Source organism: Dromaius novaehollandiae, chromosome 1 (assembly GCF_036370855.1).
Source record: "Dromaius novaehollandiae isolate bDroNov1 chromosome 1, bDroNov1.hap1, whole genome shotgun sequence".
Classification (NCBI taxonomy): Eukaryota; Metazoa; Chordata; class Aves; order Casuariiformes; family Dromaiidae; genus Dromaius; species Dromaius novaehollandiae.
The window spans coordinates 151,264,685-151,292,344 of NC_088098.1; the positions used below are offsets into that span (position 1 = coordinate 151,264,685).

The window sequence follows — 27,660 nt, forward strand, 5'->3', positions numbered from 1 at the left end:
AAATATGTAAATGTAGTTAACACAATCACAGTTTTGTTTTAAATGATTTTATTTTGAAAATACAATGCACAGTGTAATGTCAACTAACTGTAATATTGACACTGTCAATCAGAACTTGTACTTCACACAAAGATCAGCTAGTCATGCAATAAAATATGTATCTGTTATGCAGCACTCCCACTTCAACTGTTTTATCATTATCTTTACAGCATGGCACAAATCTCTGTACATCAAAACACACTACATCCACAGTCTTTCTATGCACTTGACAGCACACACTAGTTACATAGCTCAAGAACATTGAGGTGAGACCTCAGCCTTATTGAAATTGATGGTGTTTTGCCATTGATTTCAATAGGTTGAGGGTTTCATCCTGAATATCTATGAATTTGTGTGTGGTCATCGTAATCCTTGAACTGTATCGCTTGCTTGTAAATTAAATCAGATGCTTAAACTGGAATATTTAGTGAAGAAAGGAGTATGCTATGTCAATAACACCCAAACGATTTTACGTCTCAGGTTTTGCATTAGTTTTGGTTAGCTACAGAAATTCTGAAACACCAACACTGCTACTAGAGCTTTTGAAATTGCTTTCCCTGCAGCATTGGAGAGTTTGAAGGAAAAGGTTAGGTGATGTGAATGGTACAGAGAAACACAGAATGCCAAAGCTAGTTCCAAATGTCTGCATATTTTAGAGTATATACTGCAAGCACAGCTTCCTCCTGGCACCATGTGCCCCCCCTGCCCCCACTTTTTGAGCTTTAAATATCCTTTCCACATTCAGGGCAAAGAATATCATCCCTTTCTGTGAGGAAGCCGCGTCCTACTAGTGAGAGAGAACACTTCTTACAGTTAAAGCAGTCATTATGCCACTGTCGTTCTTCAAAAGAGATGTACTTGGTTCCTCCAAGTCCTGTTTGAAAACCAAAAGCATTCAGTTATGGGAAAATAACAGAATGTTTGTCATCAAGTGATGCTGTTTCAGAATGGTACGTACAGATTGCTGTGGAGACATTCAGTAATGAAAAAAATGCAATTTTGACAAATCTATCTGTTTTCTGCCATGCTCGCTTTGCTACCCTTATTCCATGAGAGTGGTACCTTCATCCTCAGGTAGTTCTGTTTCTTTCAGCTGAGTCAGTGAAATAGGCTGTTAATCACTGGTGATAGAAGGTGTCAGAAATGAACTGTCAAGCTCAGCCTCAGCTGAGACAGTGGGATGGAAGTACAATATACAGCAGAAGAAAAGGGCAGAAACTGCATGTGAATTATAGAAGTTTGGTGGTTATTTACAGAAATGTTTATAATATTTAAGTTAATTTTGTCTTTTGTAGAAAATGCATTTAAAAAATCTTACAGATTGGGCAAGGACTTGATTCACAGCTTTCAAAGAGAGGTGTCTCGAAGCAGGTTAGTAAACTGCAGAAACATTCAAGAAAAGTTGAAGCTGGGGAGGTTGGTATCATAAGTGGTATAGAAGCTGTACTGAGAAGAAAGAAAAGAGGCAAATGTCTCTTGGTAGGAGTTATCTGTTGCTTAACCTTGAGAACGATAACAGCTCATTTGAATATGATATACTGGGATGACTAGTTGGAAGTCAGTGAAGAGATTTACAGTTGGGCATATCCTTTAACTAATGAGGGTATTTTTGTTTGTTTTAGTAGCAACACTTTGAAAAATCATCATATGATAGAAAGGGCTGCACTCAGAAGAGAAATGCATCTTTCACAGCAATAGAAAAACAGCACCTATGGTGAAAAGTATCGTTAAGTATTAAATATCACAGATTCCTGAGTTGAATAGTATGTTGATTCTGTTAGGCTCTTCAGAATGAGTTACTGAACCATTTTTAATACTAGAAGCAGTTTATTTAAAAGAAAAAAAACTCCAACATTTTAAAAAAAAACCACTCTGGTCATGAGAGACCTACCACTGATTGGGTTTGTGCATCCAGCACACTTTTTGGCGTAGAGATTGCAGAAGCAGCTCAGGCAATATGCAAACTCATCCCTGGAGGTAAAGCGTTGTCCAGACAACTGCTTCTTGCATCCAGTACAAACAAAGCACTCCTTATGCCATGGCTGCTCCCGATAAGTAACACCTCCTGTAGTGATAGCCTGTTTTATGGAAAGTAAGGCAGAAAGTGTTTTCTTGAGGGCGTCAGGTTTTTGTCTTGATTTGTTAGGGAGGAAGGGTGATAAGGTTTTTGCAGGCGGGAGGTGTGGGGAGGAAAGAAAGTTTAATAGCAAAATCATCATTTTTGTGAGGAGCTGTCCTCAAGAGAAAGAATGTAAGTGATTCATTATTATTTCCCAATTTATACAAAGATGCCCCATACTAAAAGTGTTTTATTCCTCATATATTGTATAATCTCACTCTGAACTGTCCTTTCTGTTTCTATGGCCAGCCTTCTTTGTAGGTCAATTTTCTTAGGCTTGTCCTAGCAGTCTTTCTCATCTGTTTCTTCACCTGTCCCATTCTTGGTGGTGAAAGAATTGCCTTCTGTGTTTCAACTTTCCTGTTACTTTCCTTTCAAAGACCTGTTTTATTTCAAACTTCAGCTGACATCTTTGTTTTCTGTTTTCTGAATTCAGGATGGGGTTTGGCACTTACCGCAAAACAGCCCCCCTAGTATTAGACAAACTAAACTTCGTTGTTCCTTTGAATGTTCCCAAGAAAATGGTACAATCATTCAGTTTAATTTTTCTTTCTTTCTTCACTAAAGGGAAATTCCTTGGAAGATCAGGCTAGTGTGTTATCATGCTATTTAGTTTGTCTGTCCATCTGTGTCTTCTGTTTGCCTCTTTCCCAGGTATTTTTTTAGCCTATTCTCAAATATAGTTAAATTTTCCAGAACGACAGAGCTTTTAAGATACAAAGCTCCTAGAAACTTCAAAAAAATTGCTGGATGGATAGGAGATAGTGAAAGTCATTTGGTCTATTTCAAATTAAAGACTGGAAGAACTTAGCTTTTACCTGTTCTGTTTTGCCAGCAGAGTAGCAAAGAGGCTGTAGCTTCTGGCCAGTTTGACCAGATCGCAGCTTTGCTGGACTGGAACACCATACAAGAGCAGATAACAGATGTGGAGGAAAGTTTGAGTAGTGTGGTGGCTGCAAGTATACTGGGGGAAAATGGAAACAAGGAGGGAACAGAGGAAGGGGAATTTATTATGGATGTATTTATAGTTTCGATAGTCTTTGTTCCTGGATATATCCATAGCAAATTGAGATCTGTTAGTTCCATAAGTGATGAAAGAATTCTTTTTTTTAGAAAAGAATTCTAAAATTCTTAGCTGTGGCTGTGTATAGATTTTAGAAAGTGGACAGATAAAAGATAGTGAGCCTAAATAATCCTACTCCTGAGCATGTTGAGTTTACCAGCATTTATTTCAGGAAAGGCATTTGCTCTGTGAAGTGTACCTCTCTGTCTCAAACTTAATTAGAATATTTAAAAAAAGAAAACAGTCTTAGCCCATCTGCCTTCCAGTTGAAGTCTTTGGGGTATATGATTGATTTCAGTGGGAATGAAGTTATTCCAATGCAGAGGCTTTTTTTTTTTAATATTTTCTCTGTATGGTTTCTAAACAAATGTGTCTTTAACCTTGAGTAAGAGAATTCTGTACTGTTCCTGCTACTCTTTTGCAGGCTATCATACATAGATTTTGCAAACTATCATACATAAAAAAAATAAGATATTCTACCTACTTGGATTTAAAATGTGATGGAGCTCAATCTCTGAGGTTTTGGGTAAATAACATAAAAGCACTACCTTCTTGCACTGGACGCACTGCATGGCAAACTGCTTTTCATAGCAGGGTACACAAAAGTTTTGATTGTCTTTAGGGATGAAACTCTTTGTCCCAATTGGCTGTTGACAACGGTAGCAGATAAAGCAGGTCTCGTGCCAACTGCTGCCCTTGTATTCCATCTTCCGAGTACCTGTAATACAACCAGAGCATAAACTGAAGTTCTTTCAGCTTTTTTGTGACTCTTATTTGTATGTCAAGTTGGTCGTCAGTCAAAAGCAGTACGATGGTGAGATATAGGCTATTTCGTCTTCCCACCAGCTTTGAATGGTATTGGGTACCGTTTTAAGTTTTTGGAGAATAAGTGGTTTTTCTCCTATGAAGAGGAGAGACATTTACTCCTAAGAATGAAGGCTTAGGCTGCTTTTCTATGATATTATTAGAATTAATAATGAATTCTAACTGATAAGAAGATTCAGGGTAACTGAGGAGATGCCAATAAAAGCTGCTGTTAGTGCTGTGTGAAGATAAGGCCTTTCCTTGTTAAAAGTTTGACTTTGTTCATTCAGCATCCCTTTTGTTTGTATTTCAGACAGCTGCAAGGTGCCTGGTTTGTTCCTGTCAAGCTTCCTGCCTTCTTTCCCAATAAAGTATAGTTACTGTTTCAGACAAAGGGTTATTTTATATCTGCTCTGTGGCCCTGTTCCTGTCCTCGCTAAGTCCACTATAAATTTGGAATGGTTTCCACCTATACAACACTGGATCCTAAATGGCTGTCTGTCTCTTGAAATTGTCAGTAAAAGAGGAGGAGCTTTCTGTCTGGCATCAGTTGTATTTAGACCATGTTTGTATTTTGAAAGGAAGAAAAGTCTTGAAATAATCCTTTACTGAAATGCTGAAAAATAGCATAGTAGTTAGAAGCTGGATATACTTGTCTAGAACTAGCTTTGAGAGTATGGATTCTATTAGTAACTAAAGTAACTGTTACTGCTTATATGGGCTTACCATTATATGGGCAGATTTCTTTATGCTCTCTATATATAATCTGTCAGTCACTATGTCTTAGTTTGAACCAGAATAGTTGATGTTGGCCTGAAGGAAAAGCAAACAAATTATGCTTACAGTTCTGTATTACTCTCAACGCCGTTAGTAACAAGCATGCTGTCAAATGCTTAGAAGAGGACTGACAAGCCTATCAGGTATTGACTAAAGATGAAGAGCCATACTACCTCCTTTTATGCCACATCTTCCCACCCCCCCTTACTATAGGGTTAAGTTTTACGACTTCTCCCTTTCCAAGTATTAATTCCTCTTTCTTTACTAGTAACATTTTTTTTTTAACCTTTTTTTTGGTCTCATTAAATTCTGCCCTGAGGCACACTTCAGGAGTACTTTTTACAGGATTAGCATGCAGCTGTGTAGTGTATTGTTAATTATCTGTCTGTATGGTACTTACACACCTCAATATTTCAGATCCATTTTATTAATGGACAGCTTTTAAGAAGGTTACTTTGTGTGTTACTAACTTTCTATATCATACCAAGGCACAAATGAATCAGTCCTTGAAGGAATGACGTCCTGGGGAGAGGAGATGTGGAACAGTAGAGAGTTTCATTTTCATTTTTTTGGCTGGACTTTATTTGGGGTTGTGTTATCACTGAAACACAAGGTGGGGAGAGACCTGTTTACTACCTGCTGGATTGAAGTCAGTGAGAGTTCAGTTTGCAGAAGGACTGAAAGATCAAGCTTATAATTAATTACCGTAGTATCTCATATGCTTATCATGATAATGTTTTATTAAATCTAAATTTTATGTTTAGTGGAGCAAAGCAAAGGGCAAGTGTAGCATGAACAGTTTCCGTAATAGGTATCCAACCACTTGCTGGTTCTTTCAAAATGAATTATATTTCAGTTGATGACCATAGTGCTCCATTTTAGCTTCTGTGCTAACATGGTGTACAATGTAAGTAGAAAATATATGCTCGATGTTCTGCTTTCTGAATGTGTTGACATCAAGTCTATCTTGGGGAAGCAATTAAAGACGAGGCAGTGGTTGTGAAGCCTCATAAACAAAAGGATTTCTTCCATTTCAGTTGGTAAGAAAAGGGATTCTCTAGGTCATTGAATCTAGCCTCCATTACTACTTGTCAATCTGTAACTTGTATAACATATGTAGAGATCCGTTCTGTAAATAAGCTTACTGATCATGAGGGTGAATTTGATGAATTACCTTAAAAAAAAAAAAAAAAAAAACTTCTAGTTTTAAAATAGCACTGGCTATTCTAAAACATGTCAGTTATTAATGCTGTATCTGAAAAAACAGGTGCACACAATAATAGGAGATGCTTATATTGAATCATGAGTGGATAGGGCCATCTGTTTTTAAATATCTTTGTTGTTTCTATTTGTACATTGTATATCATCACCAAGCTCTTTTTTATCAAAACATGTCAGGTGCACAAACAGAATTGCATTTTTAGGCTTTTGCCTAAGATGACCAATGTAGGAACCAGCCCTAGAAAAGTTCGACTGGAATAAGTAACCAATAACCATTATGTAGCATGTATAGAGACTCTTCAAATTGCCTTTTAATGCTTTATTTCTGGACCAATATTCCATCCCCTTTAAGCCCTCAAATCATCACAGAATGCATGTATTGTCATCAGCAAATCAGATTTTAACGATCTGTTACTATAACTTCATGTTTCAGACATCTGTTTTCTTTTATATGTAACCTGAAAGAGAAAAATAGATCTTTCCTGTTTCTTTAGATCTTTGTGTTTAAGAAGACTTTAAAGATACTTTGACCAGCTTTCCATTTCTATTTAAGAAGCTAAACTTAGAGTATTTACATAAAAAGCTAAATTGGGAGTTAAGTAAACTGTTAAATTTAGAAGCTTCCTTTGTTGTTCAAACAGTGGAAGCCAATCAGAATATAAAGCTGGGATTGGATGGAAAATATCAGTTTTAGTTGCCCAGCCTTCAGAAGTCTTTTATTAAATACTTCTATAGAAAAATGTAAATGCCTGTTAATAAAAATGCAAAATGAAATAAGCAGTAGATTTCAAGACTTGTGTTAACCCATTTCATGTGCAGAACATTTTAATCAAGATTCATTATGAAAAATAAGTGATCTGGTCATGGGAATAACTTAAAATAGAGGTTATGATACATTTACAAAGCTCACCATGACTTGAGAGTGAGTGAGTCAGGGAAAGACATTTGTCACAGCTGTTGCTCAGCTTGGGCTTGATATTTAACCTAATCTTTTCTCAGTCCAAAAAGTTAGCATCCTAACCTGGCATAATAGTCTTCTTGCACTCATTACACTTGGAAGAGTATTCATTGGAGTAGCAATCAGTACAAAGTAGATGGTCCTCTTTTGCAGCGAAGGGCTTGTCCACCAGTGAATTCTTGCACTGGAAGCAGTGGAAACAGGTTTCATGCCAGTGCCGGTCCTTGTAAGACAGATCCTGTAGAATCCAAAACGACAGAGTAAACAGAATGAATAGTTTGCACAACTGGAAGCTCAGAGAATGTAAATATGTCCAAATCTGAATCCCAGCCAGGAGTTAAGGCTCATTCGCACAGCTAAAGAAGAAAAAATGTTCTGATGAGGATGAACACATTTTGATATGATTACCAGAAACGGCTAATGACAACGTTTGTCCCTTTTTCAGTAGGCTTTTAACAAATGTAATTCAAGATAACCTTCACTTTTTGTATGCCTCAGAGGAACAACTAATTTTATTTAGGTATTTCCTTTGAAAATAAAGTCCTGTTTTTTGAGTCAGATTAGAACTTGTTAACCTTATAGATATAACTGACTGTCCCTCCTTGTCTTAGCTATTGCTGATTCTAGGTTGTTTCATAGCTGTTCATTGCTGGGCAGAAATCATCTTCCAAATTAATTTCTGGTATTTATTCACTTCAACAGATTTACACCAAGTGTGGAATTCCTTTTTTGTATTGGAACTTTTTTTTTTCCAAGTCTTAGTTTTGTTTTACTTATGTTTTAAATGTAGGTCAGACTCCTTACTGGTGCTGCCTACAGATTCTTTGGTGTGAATAAACACACCGAAAAATGAGATATCACATTGCATCTGCAGCTATTGATTCAGAATACTCTGTCCATGGAATTAGCATTGGCATCTCAGTATTTAAAATGCACCTTAGTTTTCCCCACTGGTATTTTTATTCTTTAAAAAAAGGGCCCTTCTAATATTGTGACATAAAGGAATGGACTGTACCTTTTAAAATTTAGAGTGGTCTAATTTTATAACAGTGTTTTTGGTACTTCAAACAAAATAGAGCTCAGATCATTAAAAGAAAAGGTGGGATAATAGACTTATCTGTCGATATCTCCCCCTAAATATGTAGGTTGTCAGTCTGACGTGGGTGTGGAGTGTTGATATTGTCATAAATGGGAAGTATAAAAATTCAGCAGAAATAACTGTTCAGGTTCTATCTCAAGATTTACTATAACTTAAATACAAGCACTGAATTACTTTGATTAACCAAAGGGAAAGAATGAGCTGTAGGATATCAGAATTTTTTTTATCATATGTAAAGTAAAACATAAGTAAAACAAAGTCAAACTTATTCTTGCCTAATCTACTGTATGTCAGTTGAGCCACAGGTAACTTCAATTTTGCAGTCTTCGCTCAGAGCAATCAAAAGGTTCTGTGGATATAGGTTAACCTGAAATAAGAACAGGTTTTGTCTGCTGGAGCCTTGCTCTCATAAGTAGCTAACAGGAAACATTGAAATAGTTTTGCATAGCTCACCTATTAAACTATAATAACTTCAGTGATAATTTGAGCTTGTAATAGAGGATTTTTTTTTTGAATATCTGCTGTACTCGCCTCTGTTTCTTCAGTCATTGTGAGTAAGCATTGATGCCCTGTATGTCTTTCATCTCTGAGGTTGTGCTCTGAGATAGAATACGTAAGCTTCCCACTTTACAGCTTTCAAATAGTTTATTCAGCTTGTCTATTCATTTCAGTTAAATCCTTTTGAAACAACTCAATTTCTGACCATAAAATCTCAATATTTTCTAACATCAAAATGAAAAAAAGCTTTTTAGAAGTTATTTACATTCTTTTTTTCTTTACAGGAAGTTGAATATCCTAATTCCGATTTCAGAGAGGAATAATATTTTCAATGGAAAAATGCAATGTACAGCCAACACGGAGTTTTCCAAAATGTGAAGTTTGCCTGCTAGAAAATGGAATGACAACAGATTTGTTTTTCTTTCTCTTGTGAGACAAAAGGTATTCATTTTTTCCCTCTTGCTGCCTTTCTCCTCTTTTTGCAATATTCTGCACATTTTTTTTTTTACCTCCACAGTTGATATGCTGATATTTGCCTTGTTTTATCAATAAAAATATATCTCGCAGAAGGTATATTTCTTTTAGAAGAGGAATAATAAAGACAACAATTAGGGGTACATCTTAATAAAGAAGAGCTTTAACCCTTGAGTCAGATTTATGATAGCAGCTTCTGTAGACACTAGCTGGATAAGTCAAAGTAGCAGGTATTTTGTTATGGCAATTGTCCTACATATGTACTTGCACTGTCATCTTGTATTTTAGTGCGTATAATGGTAGTGAAAATCATTTTTTCCTGCACAAGATACAGGCTTATTTAAGCAATCTTTCGATAGCTTGGTTGATAACAGCAGATACTGCCATTTAATATAGAGGTTCACCTAGATGTCTGATTTCAGCATACCTGCAGCAGAATATTAGACAGCGGAAATGATTATGGCTTTCTCTCTCTGAGTCTGTCACATCCAAAGCAAGGAAGTTTAAGGTACTGATGAAGCAGTTTCTGAACCATCATTGTTCTTAAGTCAATGTAATAAAGCCACTGGAAATGAGGTTTTGTCTACTTCAGTATGTTGTGTATCTACTGAAACCTTTGGCTTATACATTAGCTGTAGATGTATTAATTAAGAATAGATTCTACGCTGGAGAAGCTGCAAGCACAAAGATGATTTCAAGCTTTTTTGACTGTTAGGCTTGTCCGCACTTAAGCTGAAAGAGCCTCAGGTCTACTCTAAGCCTGTAAGCTCTAGGTTGTGCTAGCTGCCTGTAGCCCAAATAAATCTCTTCCAGCAGAAGAGGATACAAGTGATTTACAGCTAATTCCTGTTTATTACACAGATTTCCAGGAAGAACAGATACAGAAAATTGCTATTGTGGACTCAACTGGAGTGTATCCTTAAAATACTGGTGAGCATAACTTCATAGCTGTTTTGTGCAGCTTGGGGGAAATTAAGTCCCTGATGCTTATTTTAACTATAGTTTTTAATGCAGCCTCCTATGTTGCCTAAATCTGGAGAATGCCTTTCTTTTTCTTTGCAATCTATCTATGCATCTATCTGTGAAAAGTGACAATACCATGCTCTTGTTAGATAAAGCACACATACACTTTCACAGATAAGAGGTTTACATATATAGAGATGAGTGTGCACAGATGCTCATGGATACGGATCTGTCCTGTTTGAGCATTTTGGAGCTGAAGTGCAGAGAGTTTCAGCCCAGTTTCAGATGTGTTACTAGTAAAAGTAAAAGGGGACGAGGGCAATGCCTGCCTCTGCAGAGCTACGATAAATCCTGCAGCAGAATTTGCAGGGAGAAGTACAGAAGGACTTGTAAGAATCTGGTAAGACTGTAACAAAACTTAGAGCAGATCCTATATTTTCCAAAACTTTTCAGTCATCCCTTATGTAATTTGTTTGAAACTTATGATTTTGAAAAGCAGCTTCCTTTGCCTTTTAAACACTTAATTTTACTTTCACTTACTTTCATAATGACATCCTCAAAGAAAACATTGTCAGGATGACCGTTTTCCACATTGGTAAAATCATAATTTATTTTATAGTTTTCTGTAGTTCTGTGTAGCTTTGATTCAGTATGGTTTGTTGGCCTCTAGGATGGGACTGCCTGTTACTTCTGTTTTTTAATTGGAAAAGCCACAAGACTGCAGTTACTAGGTAACTGCGTTAAGCATAAACTCCTTATCTCCTGCAACTGTACTGCATTCTACTCTGGCTTGATAGGTAAACTTAGGCCATTATGTGTTACCTTTTCCCCTGAACTGGCTCTCAATGGGGACCCAACAGGAAAAAGATTAGAAAGGTAATTACCAGAAGAGTAACTGTATATGTTTGTTCATGAATGAGAAGTACATCGGGCTTTTTTGCTTCCCACAATGCTCTATTCAGAAGGTTGAGCGCAGGAAATGGGGTACTACAACAAAAAAGCTGTACAGATTTTAGGCATGCAGCCTCTAGCAGAACACTTAATATATTAGACTGGTACTTCCCTATCAAGAAGAGTTTAGAAAAGGCAAAATTAAGTGACATGGTACTGAACTCAGCGCTTCACTGATCTGAAAAGAGATGAAGGTATCTGTCTTCTTACGATTCTACTTCACAAATAGTCTGATATTCAGTAATGAAGAGAAAAAGTGTTGCAACTCAGTACAGGATTTAAAAATTAAAGACAAATCGTTTCTCCCTTTCCTGCTCTACATTACTAGAGGCTTTATTCCTTGCTTAGTTTATATGTAAGACTGACCCTTTTGATTCATTTTTGGCCTGTGTATTGACACAGTAGCTTTATATCACAATCCACTTTTAATTTCATTCTCAGATTTCACAGGGAGAGTTTTCACCCCCTCCTCCTTGCCAAGGCCAGCTTGTGGCCTGCAGTAAACGTTGGATTATTTAGGTATTTCCTGTATTTGTGATGGTTTCTCTGCCAAAGAGCCTGCAAAGAAACTGCTCAAAAAGCCAAAATCAACTAAAAGTCACATTTAAGCTGTTAAGCAAATGAGAACATAATGGATGGATTTCCAGAAAGAATGTTCCTTCTTTCAGGCAAGCAGAGGTGTGAAGCAGTAGGTGTAGTGAGCATTCACCAGAGACATAGGCTATGAAATGCCAACCAATTCTTTTAAGAATAAATTTCCATTAGAACCTCTGGGCATATGGCTAATATGTAATAGCTGTAACAGAAATGGCATTCTGTTTTGCTCCTGTCTGCCAGTGCCTCCTACCACTCAGTATATATGAAACTCTTAATCTGCCTGTGAAAGTTTCATAAACATCAGCTAGAACTGTTTACAGTTAACAAAATGGCCTAAATCCAAAGGTGTAATTAACACCACATGTTGTCATTCAGTTTGTTTTTTTTTTTTGTAAAAGAACAGCATTTAAAATAAAGAACAAATCAGTTATTTCTTAATTACATTCACAATTAACCATAAATTAACCATAAAAAGAAGATTGGAAGGTAGTGAAACAAATTTTCGCCCGTTTTGAATTCAAAGAAAGCTTGTCTTCGGATCGATATCTTACAACCTTTCTGTGCTGTGGTTACAATGTGGGGTAAAAATCTGGCACCTGTTTGACTCTCTTAGAGCCAACGCTATCAAAGTTTGACTGTTACCAGTGCTGAGCAGGCTTAAGTTTAACTCAGGTGAGATGATGCTGTGCAGCAGTGCTGATATGCACCAAGAAAAACACTACGCTAGTGTCAGAGGTGGAGAGCTGGCTCTTCTCTTGTCAGCATCTGTTTTACTTTGATACAACTCTTTCAGCTATAGGAGGGTTGCTCTTATTTTTGCCACTAAGAATCTGCTGGGGGTTTTTTTTGTTTGTTTCTTTGTGATAATTGCCACCCAGACAAATAAGCAGTTAAGACATTATCAAAGCTAATTCTTCACTCACAATTAAGGTAGTACTTTTCACCTACTTTTGCAGATAAGAATGAAGAATCCGGAGCTCCAAACCTAATCCTTCTCTGTAGTCTCATGTTTTACGAGTCCTAGAAAGCCGCCATAGACTAACTACATGGCTATTCCTCAAGAAGAAAATTCTCTGCAGGGTGAAATTAGGAGCATCTCAACTGCAGTTGGGTTCTCAGTTCAGCTCTTCCTGGTGTAGAAAAATAGTGGTGGCCTACAAAGGACTCAAAGGACTCACAAGGGAGGATCCGAGGTGAGAGTTAAATGGAGTCTTTGGGGCTCTATTGTGGATGTGAGGGTGGGTCTCCCTGGAAGATAGAGAGGCCTGGATGCTACACTTTCTGGTATCACTGTCACTCCATTAAATTTTGGTTCTGAATTTTACAGCTGTATAAAGATTATGTCAGAACACACAAATAAAAATGGAATCAACTCTTTGTACATGTAGTAAACATACCAGTTTCATTCAAGGTACATTTTGACTTCTTTGTTCAGGGCAAGATACAAATATCTTAAGACTTCTGGAGCACATATATCCAATGCATAACAAGATACATTAAAAAATTAGATATGTGTATCTCTATATATAATCTATTATGTGTTTATGTACTTATGTATATATGTGTGTGTATATATATAGTTAATGAGGAGCAGAAACATGATTTTTTGTGACTTTGTGTTTCATGGTTGAATTATCCACAGTCATATCGTATGCAAGCTTTGACTGAAACTTTTCTTGTGGCTGAGGCAGTTATAAGGGTTCTCAGATGTGTTCTGGTATCTACTCCTGTAATTGAAATGTAGTTTTTCTCTTAGCGGTAACATTAATAGGATCTCTTCTTTTCTACCCATCCATGTGTGTATGGTATTTCCCCCCCCCCCCCCCCCCCCCAGAAAAATTGTTAGAACTTAATAAGTATGGAACTTTTATCCATCCATGAAGATTTGGTTAAAATTAGTCAACAGGTTCAAAAACTATAGGGTCGAAGGATGGACAGGCACAAACAGCAGTCACAGAGACTAAAAAGGATGCATTTGTTTCCGGTATACTTTTCCACTGTTTAAGAATCTTTATTCACTATCTTGTAGTTGTGTTCTTCAGATATAGTTTTGGTTCTTTACACTTTTAAAATAATTTTTATATTACAACAATTAGGTTTTTTTTCTATTTCTATCTGCTATTAGATTGTGTTTTGTTTAAAAACATAGAAGAGAAGTATATTGGATAATACCCACATGCCCTAAATCCATAAATCTGGGTTGAAAAGTTCAGCCTGATTAATTTCTGAATACTTTGTCTGAGATTTGTTGAAGCCAGTCCAAGTTTTGAAATTCTTGGATGTCAACACATAGAAATATCTTCTCAGGGGATTAGAAAGAGACCTTAAAACAAAGTACATTCTAGAATGGGTCAGAAATATTTTGCTTGTTCATGTCAGTCCAGCTCTAATTTATGAGCTGTAGGAAAGCTGGCACTGTTACACCCTCTTACAGATTATTGCCAGTTCCCTGTCATGATGGTGAAACATTCACCTTTCTAAGGCTTCTGAGAGAGGCTTTCCTACTGATTTTCCAGTAGGATGAGATAGATCAATTTGGAAGACAAAAGAATTAGATTTTTCCCAATCCAAATTTGCATACATTTTTATAACTCTGATTTTACAAGCTAGTAGTAGGCTGGTAGTACCAGTAATAGGGACCACCTAATGTTTCTCAAGCTACGGATTGCTACTATAGGAAATCAAATGCCAGGTCTTGTACCAGTCAAAAATCCCATAGCCACCTGATGGAAATTGCTATTCTAGTGCAAAGTCACTCTGCCAGTAAAACTCTTGGCCAACTTTGAACAGGTCAAACTTGTACAAGGAGGTTGTACATTGGATGAAGTCTATCTGTGGCAGTCCAACAACCACTACAGTGTATCAGTCAGATATCATCTGTCTTCATTCAGTCAGCATGAAACTGGCATACATTCCAGGTATTCTGGCTAATTTAAAGGAAATGCAGGTGGTCATACCTCATTTGGGTCAGGTCAGTGTTTCCATGTGGTGCAGCAGTGCATAGCTCAAGCCAGCAGGGCTGCTGGTCTGCCTCATGCTTGTTCCTTTGCAATCTTTAGTTAGGCACCAGTATCATCAGTTTGCATTTAAGATGCTAACTATTCTAAAGACATCCTAACTGGCCTGTTACTCAAGTCAATGTTAGCCAGATTTTTGTGGTTCGTGATTTGGCAGCTTTTCCTGAGCACATACAGGAATCTCCAAAGAAAGTAGGATAAATATGAAGCACAAAAATTGGTAAGGTTCTGAGATGGTCTTTATGAGACCATGTAAAGCTCATTATGATTGGTCTGGATTGGATTGAGCACAGTTCTGATATCACAGGTCTTGTCTCTTGATGATACCTGAATTATGGTTACTGTAAAGCCCACAGTGGCTTAGCTCCCTCTGGTCCAAAGGTAGACAAAACCGACTTCTGCTGCCTTTCCAGATCCCAGCTAGCCCCAAGGACAGTTTGACCCTCCTAATGAGTCGATGATGCTTTCTAACATCAAATTCTCATGGCTTACAAAAAGAGAGGGGTGCTTTTGTGTTTCTATTAACATGCTTGGTAAATTAGAGAAGTGGTGAAAATCAGGTATAGGGGTCCAGAAAGCATGCTCTCCCACCAAGAGAAATCCCTAGGTAGCCATTAAGAAGAACTCATGGATCCTTCCAACTGATAGCACCATATCTCAGACACCTGTAAGGGCTCCAGCATAATGACAGTGTTGTTCATCTTTAATAATATATTAAAATGTCAGCACTTATTACCTCTGAACAAAATTCACTAAACATAATCCATTAACTAACTTTGGGGAAAGCAGAGGCAGCATCTGTGTTTTTAATATCAAGGGTTGCATTTTATACCTGAAAACCTTTTTCATGCTTTAAATTGTTTCTGTTGCTGTTGCAGAGCATCTGTTCTTCTCTCTTGACTACAGGGCAAGGCAACTGTTGACATCTAAAGTTAGGTGAGATGAATCCCATACATCGTGCCCTCTAGCCAAAGGTCCTGAGTACTCATGACACTTTTCCCTGTGTTCAGTACTCTTAGCTGTATGCAAAACAGGCAGACCAAATTAACAAACATTTGAAAATTTGTTGCTCAGCTGCTCTTTGAGAGGTGCTAAGTACCCTCTGTTCCCATTGGTCCCCAAAAAGTGTCTAGCACTTTGGAGGATCAGATCATTCATTCATCCTGTTAGTGAATAAGATGCTAGAGGATAAGCACTTTCCATATAGGGGCTTTCCTGTTTGTGCCCTAGTCCATGAAGACAGGTGCTCAGGGCTAAGGGATGTCAAGATTTCTGTGACAAGAAACAAATCCAGCATACCTTGCAATCAGCACCTATGGGGTGTTTGCATTCCTCGCAGGTGTTGGAATAAAGGCTTTCGTAACATTTCATGCAGTAGGGACTGTCCTCTCTCAGGATGTATTTCTTGCCAAACAAGGACTCTTTGCAGTGGTGGCAGTCAAAGCATTCAGTCATGGTGGGGTCTGGAGTCTGTCTATCCTGCGGCAAAGAGAAAAGCAGGCACATTTCAGATTGAGCTACTGTTGGCCCAAACCCCCAATAAGAGTTTATTATCAGTTCCAGTTTACCACATTGTACTTCCATTTCAATTCAACTTTCAGTCAGATAAATCAATGCAATAGGAAGAAACTGGGCTATAAACCTAGCAGTGCTGGATATAGATGGTAGCCCATCTACTTTAGCTATCCACTAATCTATCTTTTACAGGAGCTTATACTGGAGACCAGAGAGAGAAATATGAGTAAAACCTGATTGTGAGGAATTCACATGGGATGCTTAAGGAATATAAAGTAACTTCAACCTACAGCCCTCAAAGTGAGGAGCTACCTCTGTAGCCAATGGAGTGAGCCAAGCAGCTTCAGATGATGAGCCAGCATGCCTCAGGAAGTAGCAACATCTCTCCCATAAGGAGAGATGAAGGTTTGCATTGCTGGTAGGCTTTAGCCATATACAGGCTATCAGGCACCACTGTTACGTGCTTCCACTCCTTCCTTCTGTATGTTCTTAATGAGCCAATATCTGGCAATTATTGCCCTGCACTGAGCCTGGTAACCCTCCATCTCTGTTCCCACATAGGGCTCTGGGAACTGTTAATAGCAGGAGATGTGGGGTCTGTGTTTGTGTAGCTGTTTCTTCTCTGATGCAGGTGAATGAGTTATCCAACAGCTGTGATGTACTGGGACACAAATGGGAGCTAGCTACCCTGATTCAGGTGAATTTCAAATAATGTTTATGGAAGGGGAAAAGCAACGAGAAGAAACAGCGAAAGAAGTATCTGCTTCTCTGAAACAGGGACACCTGCTATTTGCTCCCTCAGTTTTCTGTCTCCAGCATTTTCTGGCTGTACACACAAGCAAAAAGGACACAAGTTCCTTTGATTACTTGCCTGAATGTTTATTATTGCCTGAGACAATTTATTTTGTGTCTGGGTTTCATTAGAGTCATCAGCATTTTTCTTACCTGAGGCTTGCAGCGTGTGTTACACCTGCAATCTGTTCAGCAGTTACAGCAGGAGCAGGGTATAGCTGCCTCCTGATGAAGTGGCATTTCCCAGATGGAGCACGCTCCACCTGTATTTCATGATCTTTACTGCTTGCCAGGCCTGATCTCCACTTTTGATCTATAAAGCCTTAAATGCTTTGAATACTAATGGCTTAAGTGACTACCTCTATCTTTCACACCCATGTGACATTTACAGCAGCTGCAGTCTTTCTGCCAACTTCAGCCCTCTGTTTGAAACAAAAAGTGGTCAATTGCTTAGTGTTCTTGGCAAAGGTTCCTTGATTCTGGAGTTCGTCCTCTTGTTTTGGCTGCAGGAGTCACCCTCAGGGCATTCTGAAATTCTCAGTTCTTTTCCAAGGTTTCAGTTTTTATTATTTTCTTGTATTCCCTGCAGCTGGGGTTTAGTTAAAGATTTAGGGCACTCTGAAGGGGAAAAGTTTACACTGCTAGCCTACATAACACATTTATACTTCCCATGAGAGAACTAGAGAGGACTTACTTTCCTTCAAGGAGGTAATTTCAGCAAAATGAATGGAGTCAGACCAGTATAAACTGGTGTGTTTATGTATGACTAGATCCAAGAGGATTGATAACGTTGTCCAAACAGTCCATGTGTAAGACAGAAAAAAGATTTTCAGAGGCTTTTTCTCAGGCCTTATTAGGCATTTTTTTCAAATGATAGGATTTGGTTGCACAGTCAGTTTGAATTATTGAAAAGATGAGGTGTGAGTAGGACCTGTTAACAAACTTGCACCTTTCACCTTTCTTCAAAACTCTTTTTTCCAGCCCTGAGTTAGAAGTAGACACGATACCAGAGAGTGAAAAATTTCTCTGCGATCAAGATTTGTAAAACCCAAAAACATAAAGTGTGATTCCTTTAGGTTTATGTCATTTCTGTCCTTTGTCCAAAGGCTGTTAAATGCAGAATATAGAAGTGGGTTGTGACTGAGAGCAAGGACTCTTCCCTCAGAACTGAATGCCCCAGTGTCCTTGTTACAGGGAGTTTCTTCTCAAGTGTCATATTATTTTTTATGTTTTCTTCATAGGAGCAGAGGCAAGCATTATTTAATAGAATAGTCACTGCCACTATTTTGTAAAATACAGTGGCACTTGTCCCCATATCCTGAAAGGGGTCTGATCTGATTAAATATTCTCTAAGACTGTCACACTGGATTGAGCCCCTACTACAGCAGGTAGAGACAGACCTCATTTCTATGTCCCAAACAGATTTAGGGGGGAGCTCCACTCTATGAAGACACTAAGGGGGCAATTCTGGACAGGGTTAGAGGCACAACTCCAGTGATACGGGAAATTAAAAGATGAGAAGGAAAAATTTCCAAGATCTGCATTTTAAAGTTAGTTACCTGAACTTCCATTGGATCTGGCACCAATTTCACACCAATATCTATAAATTTAGGGATTCAGGTTCATGTGATTTCATTCAGAAAGTTCGAATCCAGAGTGAAACATCCTCAAATTTCAGGCTGTTCAAATCTGAGTGTTGGATTGGATCTCACTATCCACTAATGATATTTTCCTAATATTTAACCTTTCTTTCTTCTTTGGAGAGAAGAAATTAAATGTAAAGTAATCACAGGTCTGCCTAGTGAAGAATTAGGAGGAAGGTCAAACCAATCATTTCACTGTTGTCTTACACACAAGAAATGCAATATTATACTGAACAACGTTTTTGCCTGCTACTTAGTGAATGTGGTCCTTTACATTGCTAGTCAGTTGGTTCATTATATATGCAAAAACCATGCTTAGCTTTAGTACAGGTTTTATGCATTGCTTTGGGCTTTAAAAGCCGCAAAGATTTTGGTAGTTGTGGATTGACACAAAACACAATTCAGCCTCCTTGACATTAATCTACTTCTTCCTCTTCTGTTTGATATTTGTTGACTGGAAGCTTTGTGGGGCCAGAGACTCACCTTATTTACACATCTTTGTGGTAAAACAAAGTCTTTAGAGTTCATCCCAGTAGTCATTTTATTGGTATGCTATTTCAGATTGCTCTCAACATTATCATGAGAAATTACTTTTCTGCCATAGAATCTCCCTCCTACAACATTAGACATCAAGCACATCTCAGAAAGAAAACATCTTTCCATTGCATGCCCAGAAGAGAAGTTACAGCTTATTTCAATGTTAGCACTACCCAGATGGTGTCTTTCAGGAATTAAGAATTGATATGAAAATTACTGAAAAATATGTAGTAGGGTAACTTAAAAATTATGCTTCTTTTCTTCTTCTTTCCCTCTCCTCTCAAACAGACTCATTTTACTGGAAGTAATTATTAAAGTTATCATACTACCTCATAAAAATTAGGGCTCATAATGGCCTTAAGAAATCATCTAGTGTTCCCCCATCCCGCGACAGTATTAACTACTGGAAGAAGGGACTATCTGCCCTAATCTTGTCTGTTTTTTCCAGCTATGTTTTCAAGCCTAGTAAGAGATGTTCTGTGCATCTTATTTCAATACACCTTACAGGGAGTTGTTGAACACTGAAAAGTACAGACTCATGCACATGAGAGAGAGAGAAAAAAAAGGAAGGAGGAATTGTCTACAAAAGGTAGAAATCAAAATTTATTTAGTGAAATGAAGCTCTGATGTCCTGTTCTAATGGTATGTGGAAATACAGAATTAAACCCCTGTAGAAGCCAGAGGGGATTTGCTATTGAATTGGTGGGGCTAGGGCTTTACCTGTGCCCCGAGAGCAGGATGTTCTGCTAGCCGCCTGCACAGGAAATAACAGCTCTTTGGAGAGCCCCAGCTTCCCCCAACATGTACACACACCTCTCCCACATTACTTTTTTCCAAAAGAACTGTGCACATGGAGACATTTTCTGTTTATTTTCCTTCCCCCGAGAAAGGAAGATTTGTGTCTGGCAACTCTAGTGACATAAGCCATGCAGGTCTGGAGCATTTGGAAACAATTCATGTTAATGTTCAGAAGGCTAAAATGCCAAGATTTATGATGTCCTTTGCAACTATGAAGTAGCAGATCAAACTATGATCATCTTTCTGGCAAGAGGTGATTATTTTCCCGTAACTTTGCAGCTACTGTCATATTCATTATCTATCATCTTGTTGAAGAAACTGCAAGCCACTATTCTAGGAGCTAATCATTTTTCCAATCAAGGCCATGATGCCATGCAAGGGGGAAAAAAAGCTAATCTTATTTCTTTTTAATTTACTTGAGGAAGAGAAGAAACAATCACTTGCCAGGAGCACTGTCAGGGAAAAAAAAGATATAAAATATAGTCAGAATCCACCTGAATTTCAGCGCTTGCAACTAAGCTAGAATAGGTGCAAACCACAAACACCCAAAGCAGTCCTATATGCATCAGGTTTAGGTTTACTTGAATGTGTTAAGAGGCTGTAGCCCTCTTTCTTTGGCTGTCCAGGTGTAGCTTATGTTCTGCTTCATGGGATGCATGTCAGCAGACACTCTGATGGTAGAACAAAGAGAGAGGAAAGGGAACCCTAAGTGCTTGGAGTCTAGCTGGCTGTCAGGCAGGCATTGTGTCTTCATGTTGCTTGGGTGCCTGGCCCTCCAGGGGACTGTGTTGGCTAGTGTGCTCTGGGCCAAGGGGAGCCACAACAGGTCCTGCCAGCTGAGAGGTCTTCAGAACCTGTCAAAGGGTTAGTCTTGAGTTCAGCATCAAAACCTCTAAATGTCTCAGAAAGAAGACCACAGATATTTAGGACGGAGTCTTGGTTCTCTGCTTATGGTGGGAAACACTAGCACTCCTGGTGCTCTGCCTCAGCAATGTGTCTGTACATTCACAATTAATTTGCTATATGAAATTTTTGGCAATTAACTTTCCCTGTTTCCAGGGTCAGAGCGTATCTCTTTAATGTGATTCCTTTTCTTCTCAGGCATGTAACATCTTTCAGTTCTCCTGATATGATTAGTTCTACAAAGCCACTGAAAGCACCACTAGAGCTGAGAGAAGGGGATGGAGCTGGGCTTCTCCCAGTGCGGAGGCACCTGGGCTTTGCTGCTTGCCATGCTGCTGAAGAGAGGAGAAAGGAGCATTCCTGTGCTGTGCCCTCTGGTGCCAGCAGCGACCCTTCACCTCCCCTGGGCAGTAGGAGTGAGGGGGATGTTGCAGGGGTTATCCGTAACCAGCGGTGGCTCTCCTCCTCAGCCTTCCTCCCTACCTGGGGAGGGAGAAGAAGTTGGACTCCTGCGGAAGGTGATGCAGAACAGCCACTTCTCTCTACACTGACCGCAGAGATTTATCTCATTAAGCAAAGCTGGCCAAAGCAAAAAGCTAAGCCAGATAGTGAGAGGGAAGTGATGCAGACCTCACCCTGTGGAAAGCCTAGATGTCTGTTCTCTGTTGCTGCCAGTGGCTGATGGGGTACTTCTCTGGGAAGGTGCATTTATTGGTTAAGAAGAGGAAAAGGAGAGTATTTATTGAGGTTATTGAGACATTGAAGGCTGTTACTAAGACACTTGTTCTTACCATCATCTTTGTGCAGGCCCTTGAAAAGGGGAGGCACGACTACTGTAGGGAATGAGCTGTTGCATATCCCTGTATCCCATGATTTGGGATTTATGCAGAGCTTGTAAATGAAGTTGGGATGCTCAGACAGACATGGCTGCACTCTTTCTTTCTCTGTCATTTTTTAAGTTGAGGAGAGAGTGGAAGCCTCTTGCTCTTGCTGCCGCTGCTATGGAAGAGCAATCAGCTAGTGTAAACCCAAAGCCTTATGGGAGGAATTCAGTACTCTGTCTTTAAGAAATCAAGGCCTCGTAACATAACATTTCATGAATGTATCCGGACTGTTTTACCAGGGTCCACATCCAGTTTAGGATATTGAAAGCAAAGTATCTAATCAGAGAGGTCTTTCTTGCTCCTCCTGACAGTATTAAGCTCACAGTAAAATTTCCTAGATCTCCCAGCAGCTCTCTGGCAAAGCTAGGCAGGTCATGGTTTGATAATTTAACATAATAATAAAAATAAAAATGAAACCTAGGTAATAAAATCTCTTCCTAAATATGCTACCTGAGTACATTCTTTCTAAATATATGCTAGATATTAGAAGGTATTTCAAGCAGTATTCAGTTTTAAGAGACTTTTTAAAGTTACCTTGAAACATTCTTCAGAGTCATGTCTCAGGTTTTTCAGCAACTCAGCTTTCTTCTACAGGGCTGACTTATTTTGTCTATGGTATAACATTCTTATGTCTCTTCTTAAGTAGTTTAGAGTAATTTTCTGAGCAGACAGACTGCATTAGCATGTGCAGATAACGAAAGTGTACCTGGTTCCTGTCTGAATTGCACAGTCAGCCTATCATGAATTGGAAAGTAAGATATTTGGAAAGTATGGTTTTCCAAAAAGAAAGGAGGGGGAACAGAAAATGTTTCTTGTGCAGGAAGGTTTAGGTTTCTAATGTGCCTGGCTAAAGTAATCCCAGTGACAGTAATGGAAAAGTGACAGTCCAGCCATGGTTTCCATGTAGTTTGCTGTGTTTGGCAATCAACAAGGATCCGCTTCAGTTTAGAGCTTTTCCAGTAGTTAGTAAGCTACCAGTGGTAGTGGTAACAACTACAGATGCCACAGAAGAGATCAGCACTGATACCTTGACAGTGTATCCCACACAATTTACACTATGATTATCTGAGTTTGCTATTGAAATGACTAGAGAGAGGATGTATGGTTTTACAAACGCTCCTTTATACATTTCAATTCCAAAAGGAGCCTATTTAAATAACAAGGAGCATGACTCCTAAGTCTATCATAGCAGGAAAAAGCACAGTTAAGGCTGAAAGGCTTGTTCTTATGTTCTTTTTAAAGATACTCGAAACAAGTACCTGCCTTCTTTCTCCTGTGGAATAAACAAAGACTTACTCAAAAGAGAGAGATCAAATACTTGCCTTTGCTTAAACATAGAAAGACATATTTCTAAAAAGAGCATTTTAGCAGACACTGGAAGGTGGTAGAGGATAAAAATGTTATAGGATTAATAAAAAACCTACTGTTATTTCTGTCTCTACGTTGTGGAAATAATGTGTGAGCCAAATGACTGCAGGGACTAAACACCAGTGGAAGTATGGAGGTAGGGTTTTTTGTTTTCTGTTTTTTTTCCCAGAAAGGAATTGCTTACTGATAGTATCACAGCTAATCCCAGGGAAATCAGACCCCAAGATAAAAATATCTAGAAAACTTCAGGTGCTACCATACAGTGAAATTTTCAAATTCTCTTGTATTTTTGAAATCCGGCATAACATGACCTAGGACACAGAAATAGAAGTGTCCCAAATACTCTCTGTTCCCTTCTCTCTGGAAAGACTAGAAGCAAAGCTGGTACGGCACTATGGAGGAAGAATGCTCTGCTGTTTGTCCTGGCCTTTAGCAAAGCAGATCTGGGTCTTTCTGTCTGGTACTGTTTATAGAGAGAAGACCCCAAAGGCCCTTTCTGTCTAAGATAACTGGCACATGTGGTGATTTGGAGGATCTGTTAATGTACATCTTTCAGTAGCTGTATAAAGCTACTGTATCAGTGGGTGCCTCCACACTCTGAGCAATCCAGACTTCTCTGCTGAGCTTCTGCGCCTTCAGCTTTCCAAACTGGGACAAAAGAGGCTAGTTAAACCTTGGATGTGCCCATTGGGCTGGGCACATCCTAGGAAAATAGGTTGATTACAGCCAGGATGAAAAGAGTTTGGTCCAACTTGTTTGCTGGGTTGGAGGCAGCACAAAGGGAGCAAACAGAACAGCTGTTAATGTTGAGTCAAAGAATTTATGGTACATAAGAGACTTATGAGTGACCACAGAGAGGCAAAAGGAGCCTGGGGACAAGGATATAGGAAAATTTTTGTGGGAGAGAGCCTTTTTACCGAAGAGCAAAGATATTGGGTGCACCATAGAGAGACACACTGCACAGTATGGAGGAGGAATTGGTAAGAGGTGGGATCCTGGACTCTGAAGAGAGCACTGGTCTAAGCGCCAGGAATGCTTCAGAGCAATGACAGAACAGAGTTAGGAAAATGGTTACAGGTGTTTTACAGTTTATTTGTAACTGCTTTTATTGTGCAAGATAAAGTAAAGAGTGGTAGGTTGTGAACCCTTGTGCCAGCGTTCGCCAAGGGTCTAAAACTGCTCCCTGCCAAGGAAAGAGCAACCCTAGGGCTGCTGTACTGAGGCTGACATATTTGCAACTTTAAAGTTGCAAATTTGCTGTGAAAGGGAGAGACATTAAACCTTATGTCAGTGTTACACTCCCTACATTCCTTTTAGTATGTATTACTGTATATTCAGTAACTATTTGGCAGCCTAGTTAATATTACACAATGTAATGCACAAAAGTATGTGAAAATGAATGAAATTAGGATCATATTTTTTTCACCTGGCATGAGTATTTTGGTGTTCAGCCTTAAAAGAAACCTCCAGTGGCTTGTAATCAAACCACATATATAAAAAGAGCTAATTAGTATTGTTGAAATATTAATGCTTCAGTGGCTGTCAATGTATCCAAGATTTATTTCCATGAAACCTGTCATTATCCTGCCATTTCACACTCTCACTTGGGGTGAATCTGCATCACAAATAACTGTGCATATGTAAATGAAACATCAAAATTGCACAATTAAAATTAATCAGTCTAAAAATGCAAATTATGAGATCCCCAATCTCTGAAGCAGTACCCCAGTGGGGGATGGTGACTGCCTGGATCACTACCCCAACCAGAGTTTCTCTGAAGATGCTCTGGACCAATTTATCCAACATAAGAAGGGTGAGCCTCAGACCAGCCTATAACTAGTCTGTGGCAGTGTACTGGCCAGCAACAACAGGCATTAATTCAGTTTTCAGCCTCATTTGCATGGAGAAGAGGACATTTCCTCTGGCTGATGGTGTCAACATTTACCCAGTCCTCCCTTAAGTTCTGTATCTCCTGAACCCTGTAAGGAGAAGAGGTGTGGATAACAGGATAAGAGCAGATAAGAGACTGCTTGGCTCTCAGGGCTCAACACAGTAGCGAACTGGGCTAGGAATCACTGGTGTGAATATAGGTCTTCAGAGTCATCTTCTTTTTTTTTTTTTCCTCTTTGATGAAATGGTGAATTTGCAGTGTGATACAGCAGAAACTGTCACCAACTGTTACAATAGCAGGAGCTGTACCTTGCCACCAAACCTGCTTTTTATGCTCATGATTTTTTATGCACCCTGATAAGCATGATGGGAACCTGGAGGACTATGTCACACTTGATTCAAGGAGCTGTTTAAAGGTTTTATAAAATGTGTCACCTTTTTGAAGTGTCCCAGTTGGGAGTTCTGGTGTCTATCTGTATGGGTAGGAAAGATGTGATTTCAGGGAATGGTACCTGGACTTCCCTACATTTCCTTAAGAAGCTATACTGTATTAAGTAGAAAACAAGGCCTTATCTATATCTGGGTCCTTTAGCTGAGAATCACAATTGCATGCTTTTCAGGGCAGGAGCTTTGCATATACAAACAATTTCTGACACAGCACGCCCATTGCTATGTGATAGCAGTGATCTCATAAAAATAGTGATTATCTGCTATAAAAAAATACATTCTGGTAGTAAATATTTGGTGCCTGCCTGTGTAGCACTGCCAATTCCCTCAGTAACACATTATGTGAAAATAAGAATATTCTACCCCAGCATTTCTGTTGTCTCAGGATCTCCTAAACTTTCTCAAAAGACTTCCAGAACTGGTGCTTCTCCCAGCCTCAGGCCTGCTCTGTCAAATGGAGATGTCAGGTGCGAACCCCAGATATGAATTCGCAGCAAGAGCAGTTTGTGTCCTTTCAGCTACCCAAATTCACCTCAACCACACATTGTTTCTCAACCCAAAAGATATCCCCAAAGATCAATATCTATGTTATGGCTAGTATAAAAGAGAGTTTTATTGGTGCTCTGGTCAGATTTGGAATATAGTAGTCCCACTATGTCAAGTGGTTGGAACTGAGTTTTCAATAAATCTAGTGCTTAGTATTCTTTTTTAATTATTTTTTCCAAATTTGGTCAATATTCACAGGCTATATTCATATAGCAGTTTTTAGAGTTAATCCTTTCCCATTTATATGTGCAGGGACAGAAAACTAGCAGTCATTTTTATAAAATTAAAAAAATAAAAAGTATTTTTCTGTCTCCCATATCCAAATGCCTGAAGCATTTTCAAAGTTCACCATTTAGCTGATAAAAGGCATACAAGATTTTAGCTAGAAAGCAGGGCTTTCCGTAAATGTATGAACAAATGAAAACAGGAATCATAACAGAAACTGAATGGCAACCTCAGTTATAGCATTCCTTTACAACTGAATACATGTGAGTAGCTAATAATACACACTATTCTCTTGGTACTTCTAAGACAATTCCTATTTAAGACAATGAACAGATATGTATAGCCAACAATAAATGTTATAACTACTGACCTTGGACGTAACAATCAATCAGCAATCTTAGTAATATATTTCTAGATAGGAGTCAAGGGAGTAGCAACAACAAAATAACTGCTGCCGGCATATAGATAGCCTTGTGATTATGAGTATGTCTCTGTACACAGCAAGGCTCAAATCTGTGGGTCATCTAGTGAGCTAAATAAAAGCTGTATCCTTTTAGGGATGCAGAAAGCTTAGTACAACCATTAATGCAGACAATGAAAGTTAGTATTACCTTTATTATGTACACAGAGAAATCCATGATAGATGTCATACATGAAGGACCTAGGTTATTGTGGCTGCACACAAGCACACAGAGGGAAGCATGAAAGGAAGGAATTCAGAGCTATTTGTTGGGATTTGCGTTCTAATTTAATCTCTCCACATATAAATAAGAAATACGATGCTGATGGCTCCCCTCTTTTCCTGTGCACAATCTCTCCCTCATGTCTGCTTGCAAACAGGAAAGGCTACCTTTGTTTCATGTACGTCTGCTCTTGCTACCATGCAAAATTCACTCTTTGTTGAGCAGGAAGTGTGCACGGAGGTGTAAGAAATCTAAGACCCAAGCTTCTATTTTTTATGACCTCTCCAGCGGATTACATACACAGTACAATAACGTCATTAAAAATAGTTACAAGTGCAATGACCCAGTGCCTCATCAGCTCACTGATGTGTCACTTACAGATGGACACGCAGCAAATATTGCTTTGATAAGAAATTCATCTTTTTGTCCTCTTCACAGCCCTTGCTGTGTGCTCAGGAGAAAGGGGGACTGGCAATTGCTCTCTTTGCATCCTTATCCAGCAACCCACAAGGGCACTAAACATCCCTCTCCATCTCTCTGTCTGCACCCTTTGTTTAAAGCAATACCTTCAAAGATATAGTCCGTGGGTCCTGGCGAGGGAAGGGGGGGGAAAAAGGATATTTACTTACAGAGCAGTAGCGGGCAGTTAATGTCACCTCCTGGACCAGGGACAGGGGGTCACATCCATTAACAAATGTGTAAAGAGCTCAGTGGCCTGCTTGCAGAAGAGAGCTGTACAGCTAGCCAGGGCTCTCTAGTGCCTGCGAAGAGCAGCTCTCCTGATTTCAGCTCTGCAGTCAGTGTTGTGTGGAAACAGGCTGCTGCCTTCCCCAGCCTAGTGAAACCCCT

At 39.0% G+C, this 27,660-nt stretch overlaps 1 protein-coding gene and 1 long non-coding RNA gene across 2 annotated transcripts; one reads left to right on the top strand and one right to left on the bottom strand.

Moving 5' to 3' along the window:
- Positions 1-206: 206 nt before the first annotated feature.
- FHL2 (four and a half LIM domains 2) lies at positions 207-27,660 on the bottom strand. Its single transcript, XM_026103206.2, has 6 exons — positions 27,441-27,660; positions 15,880-16,059; positions 7,045-7,219; positions 3,770-3,939; positions 1,931-2,117; positions 207-913 (listed from the first exon to the last, which is right to left on the bottom strand). The coding sequence occupies exons 2-6, from the start codon at positions 16,033-16,035 to the stop codon at positions 762-764; spliced, it is 840 nt and encodes a 279-aa protein (XP_025958991.1). The 5' UTR covers positions 16,036-16,059; positions 27,441-27,660; the 3' UTR covers positions 207-761.
- On the top strand, positions 8,479-13,151 carry LOC112984964 (uncharacterized). The gene is made up of 3 exons (XR_003259624.2): positions 8,479-9,019; positions 9,914-9,982; positions 12,520-13,151. It is a non-coding gene; the product is annotated as an uncharacterized LOC112984964 (long non-coding RNA).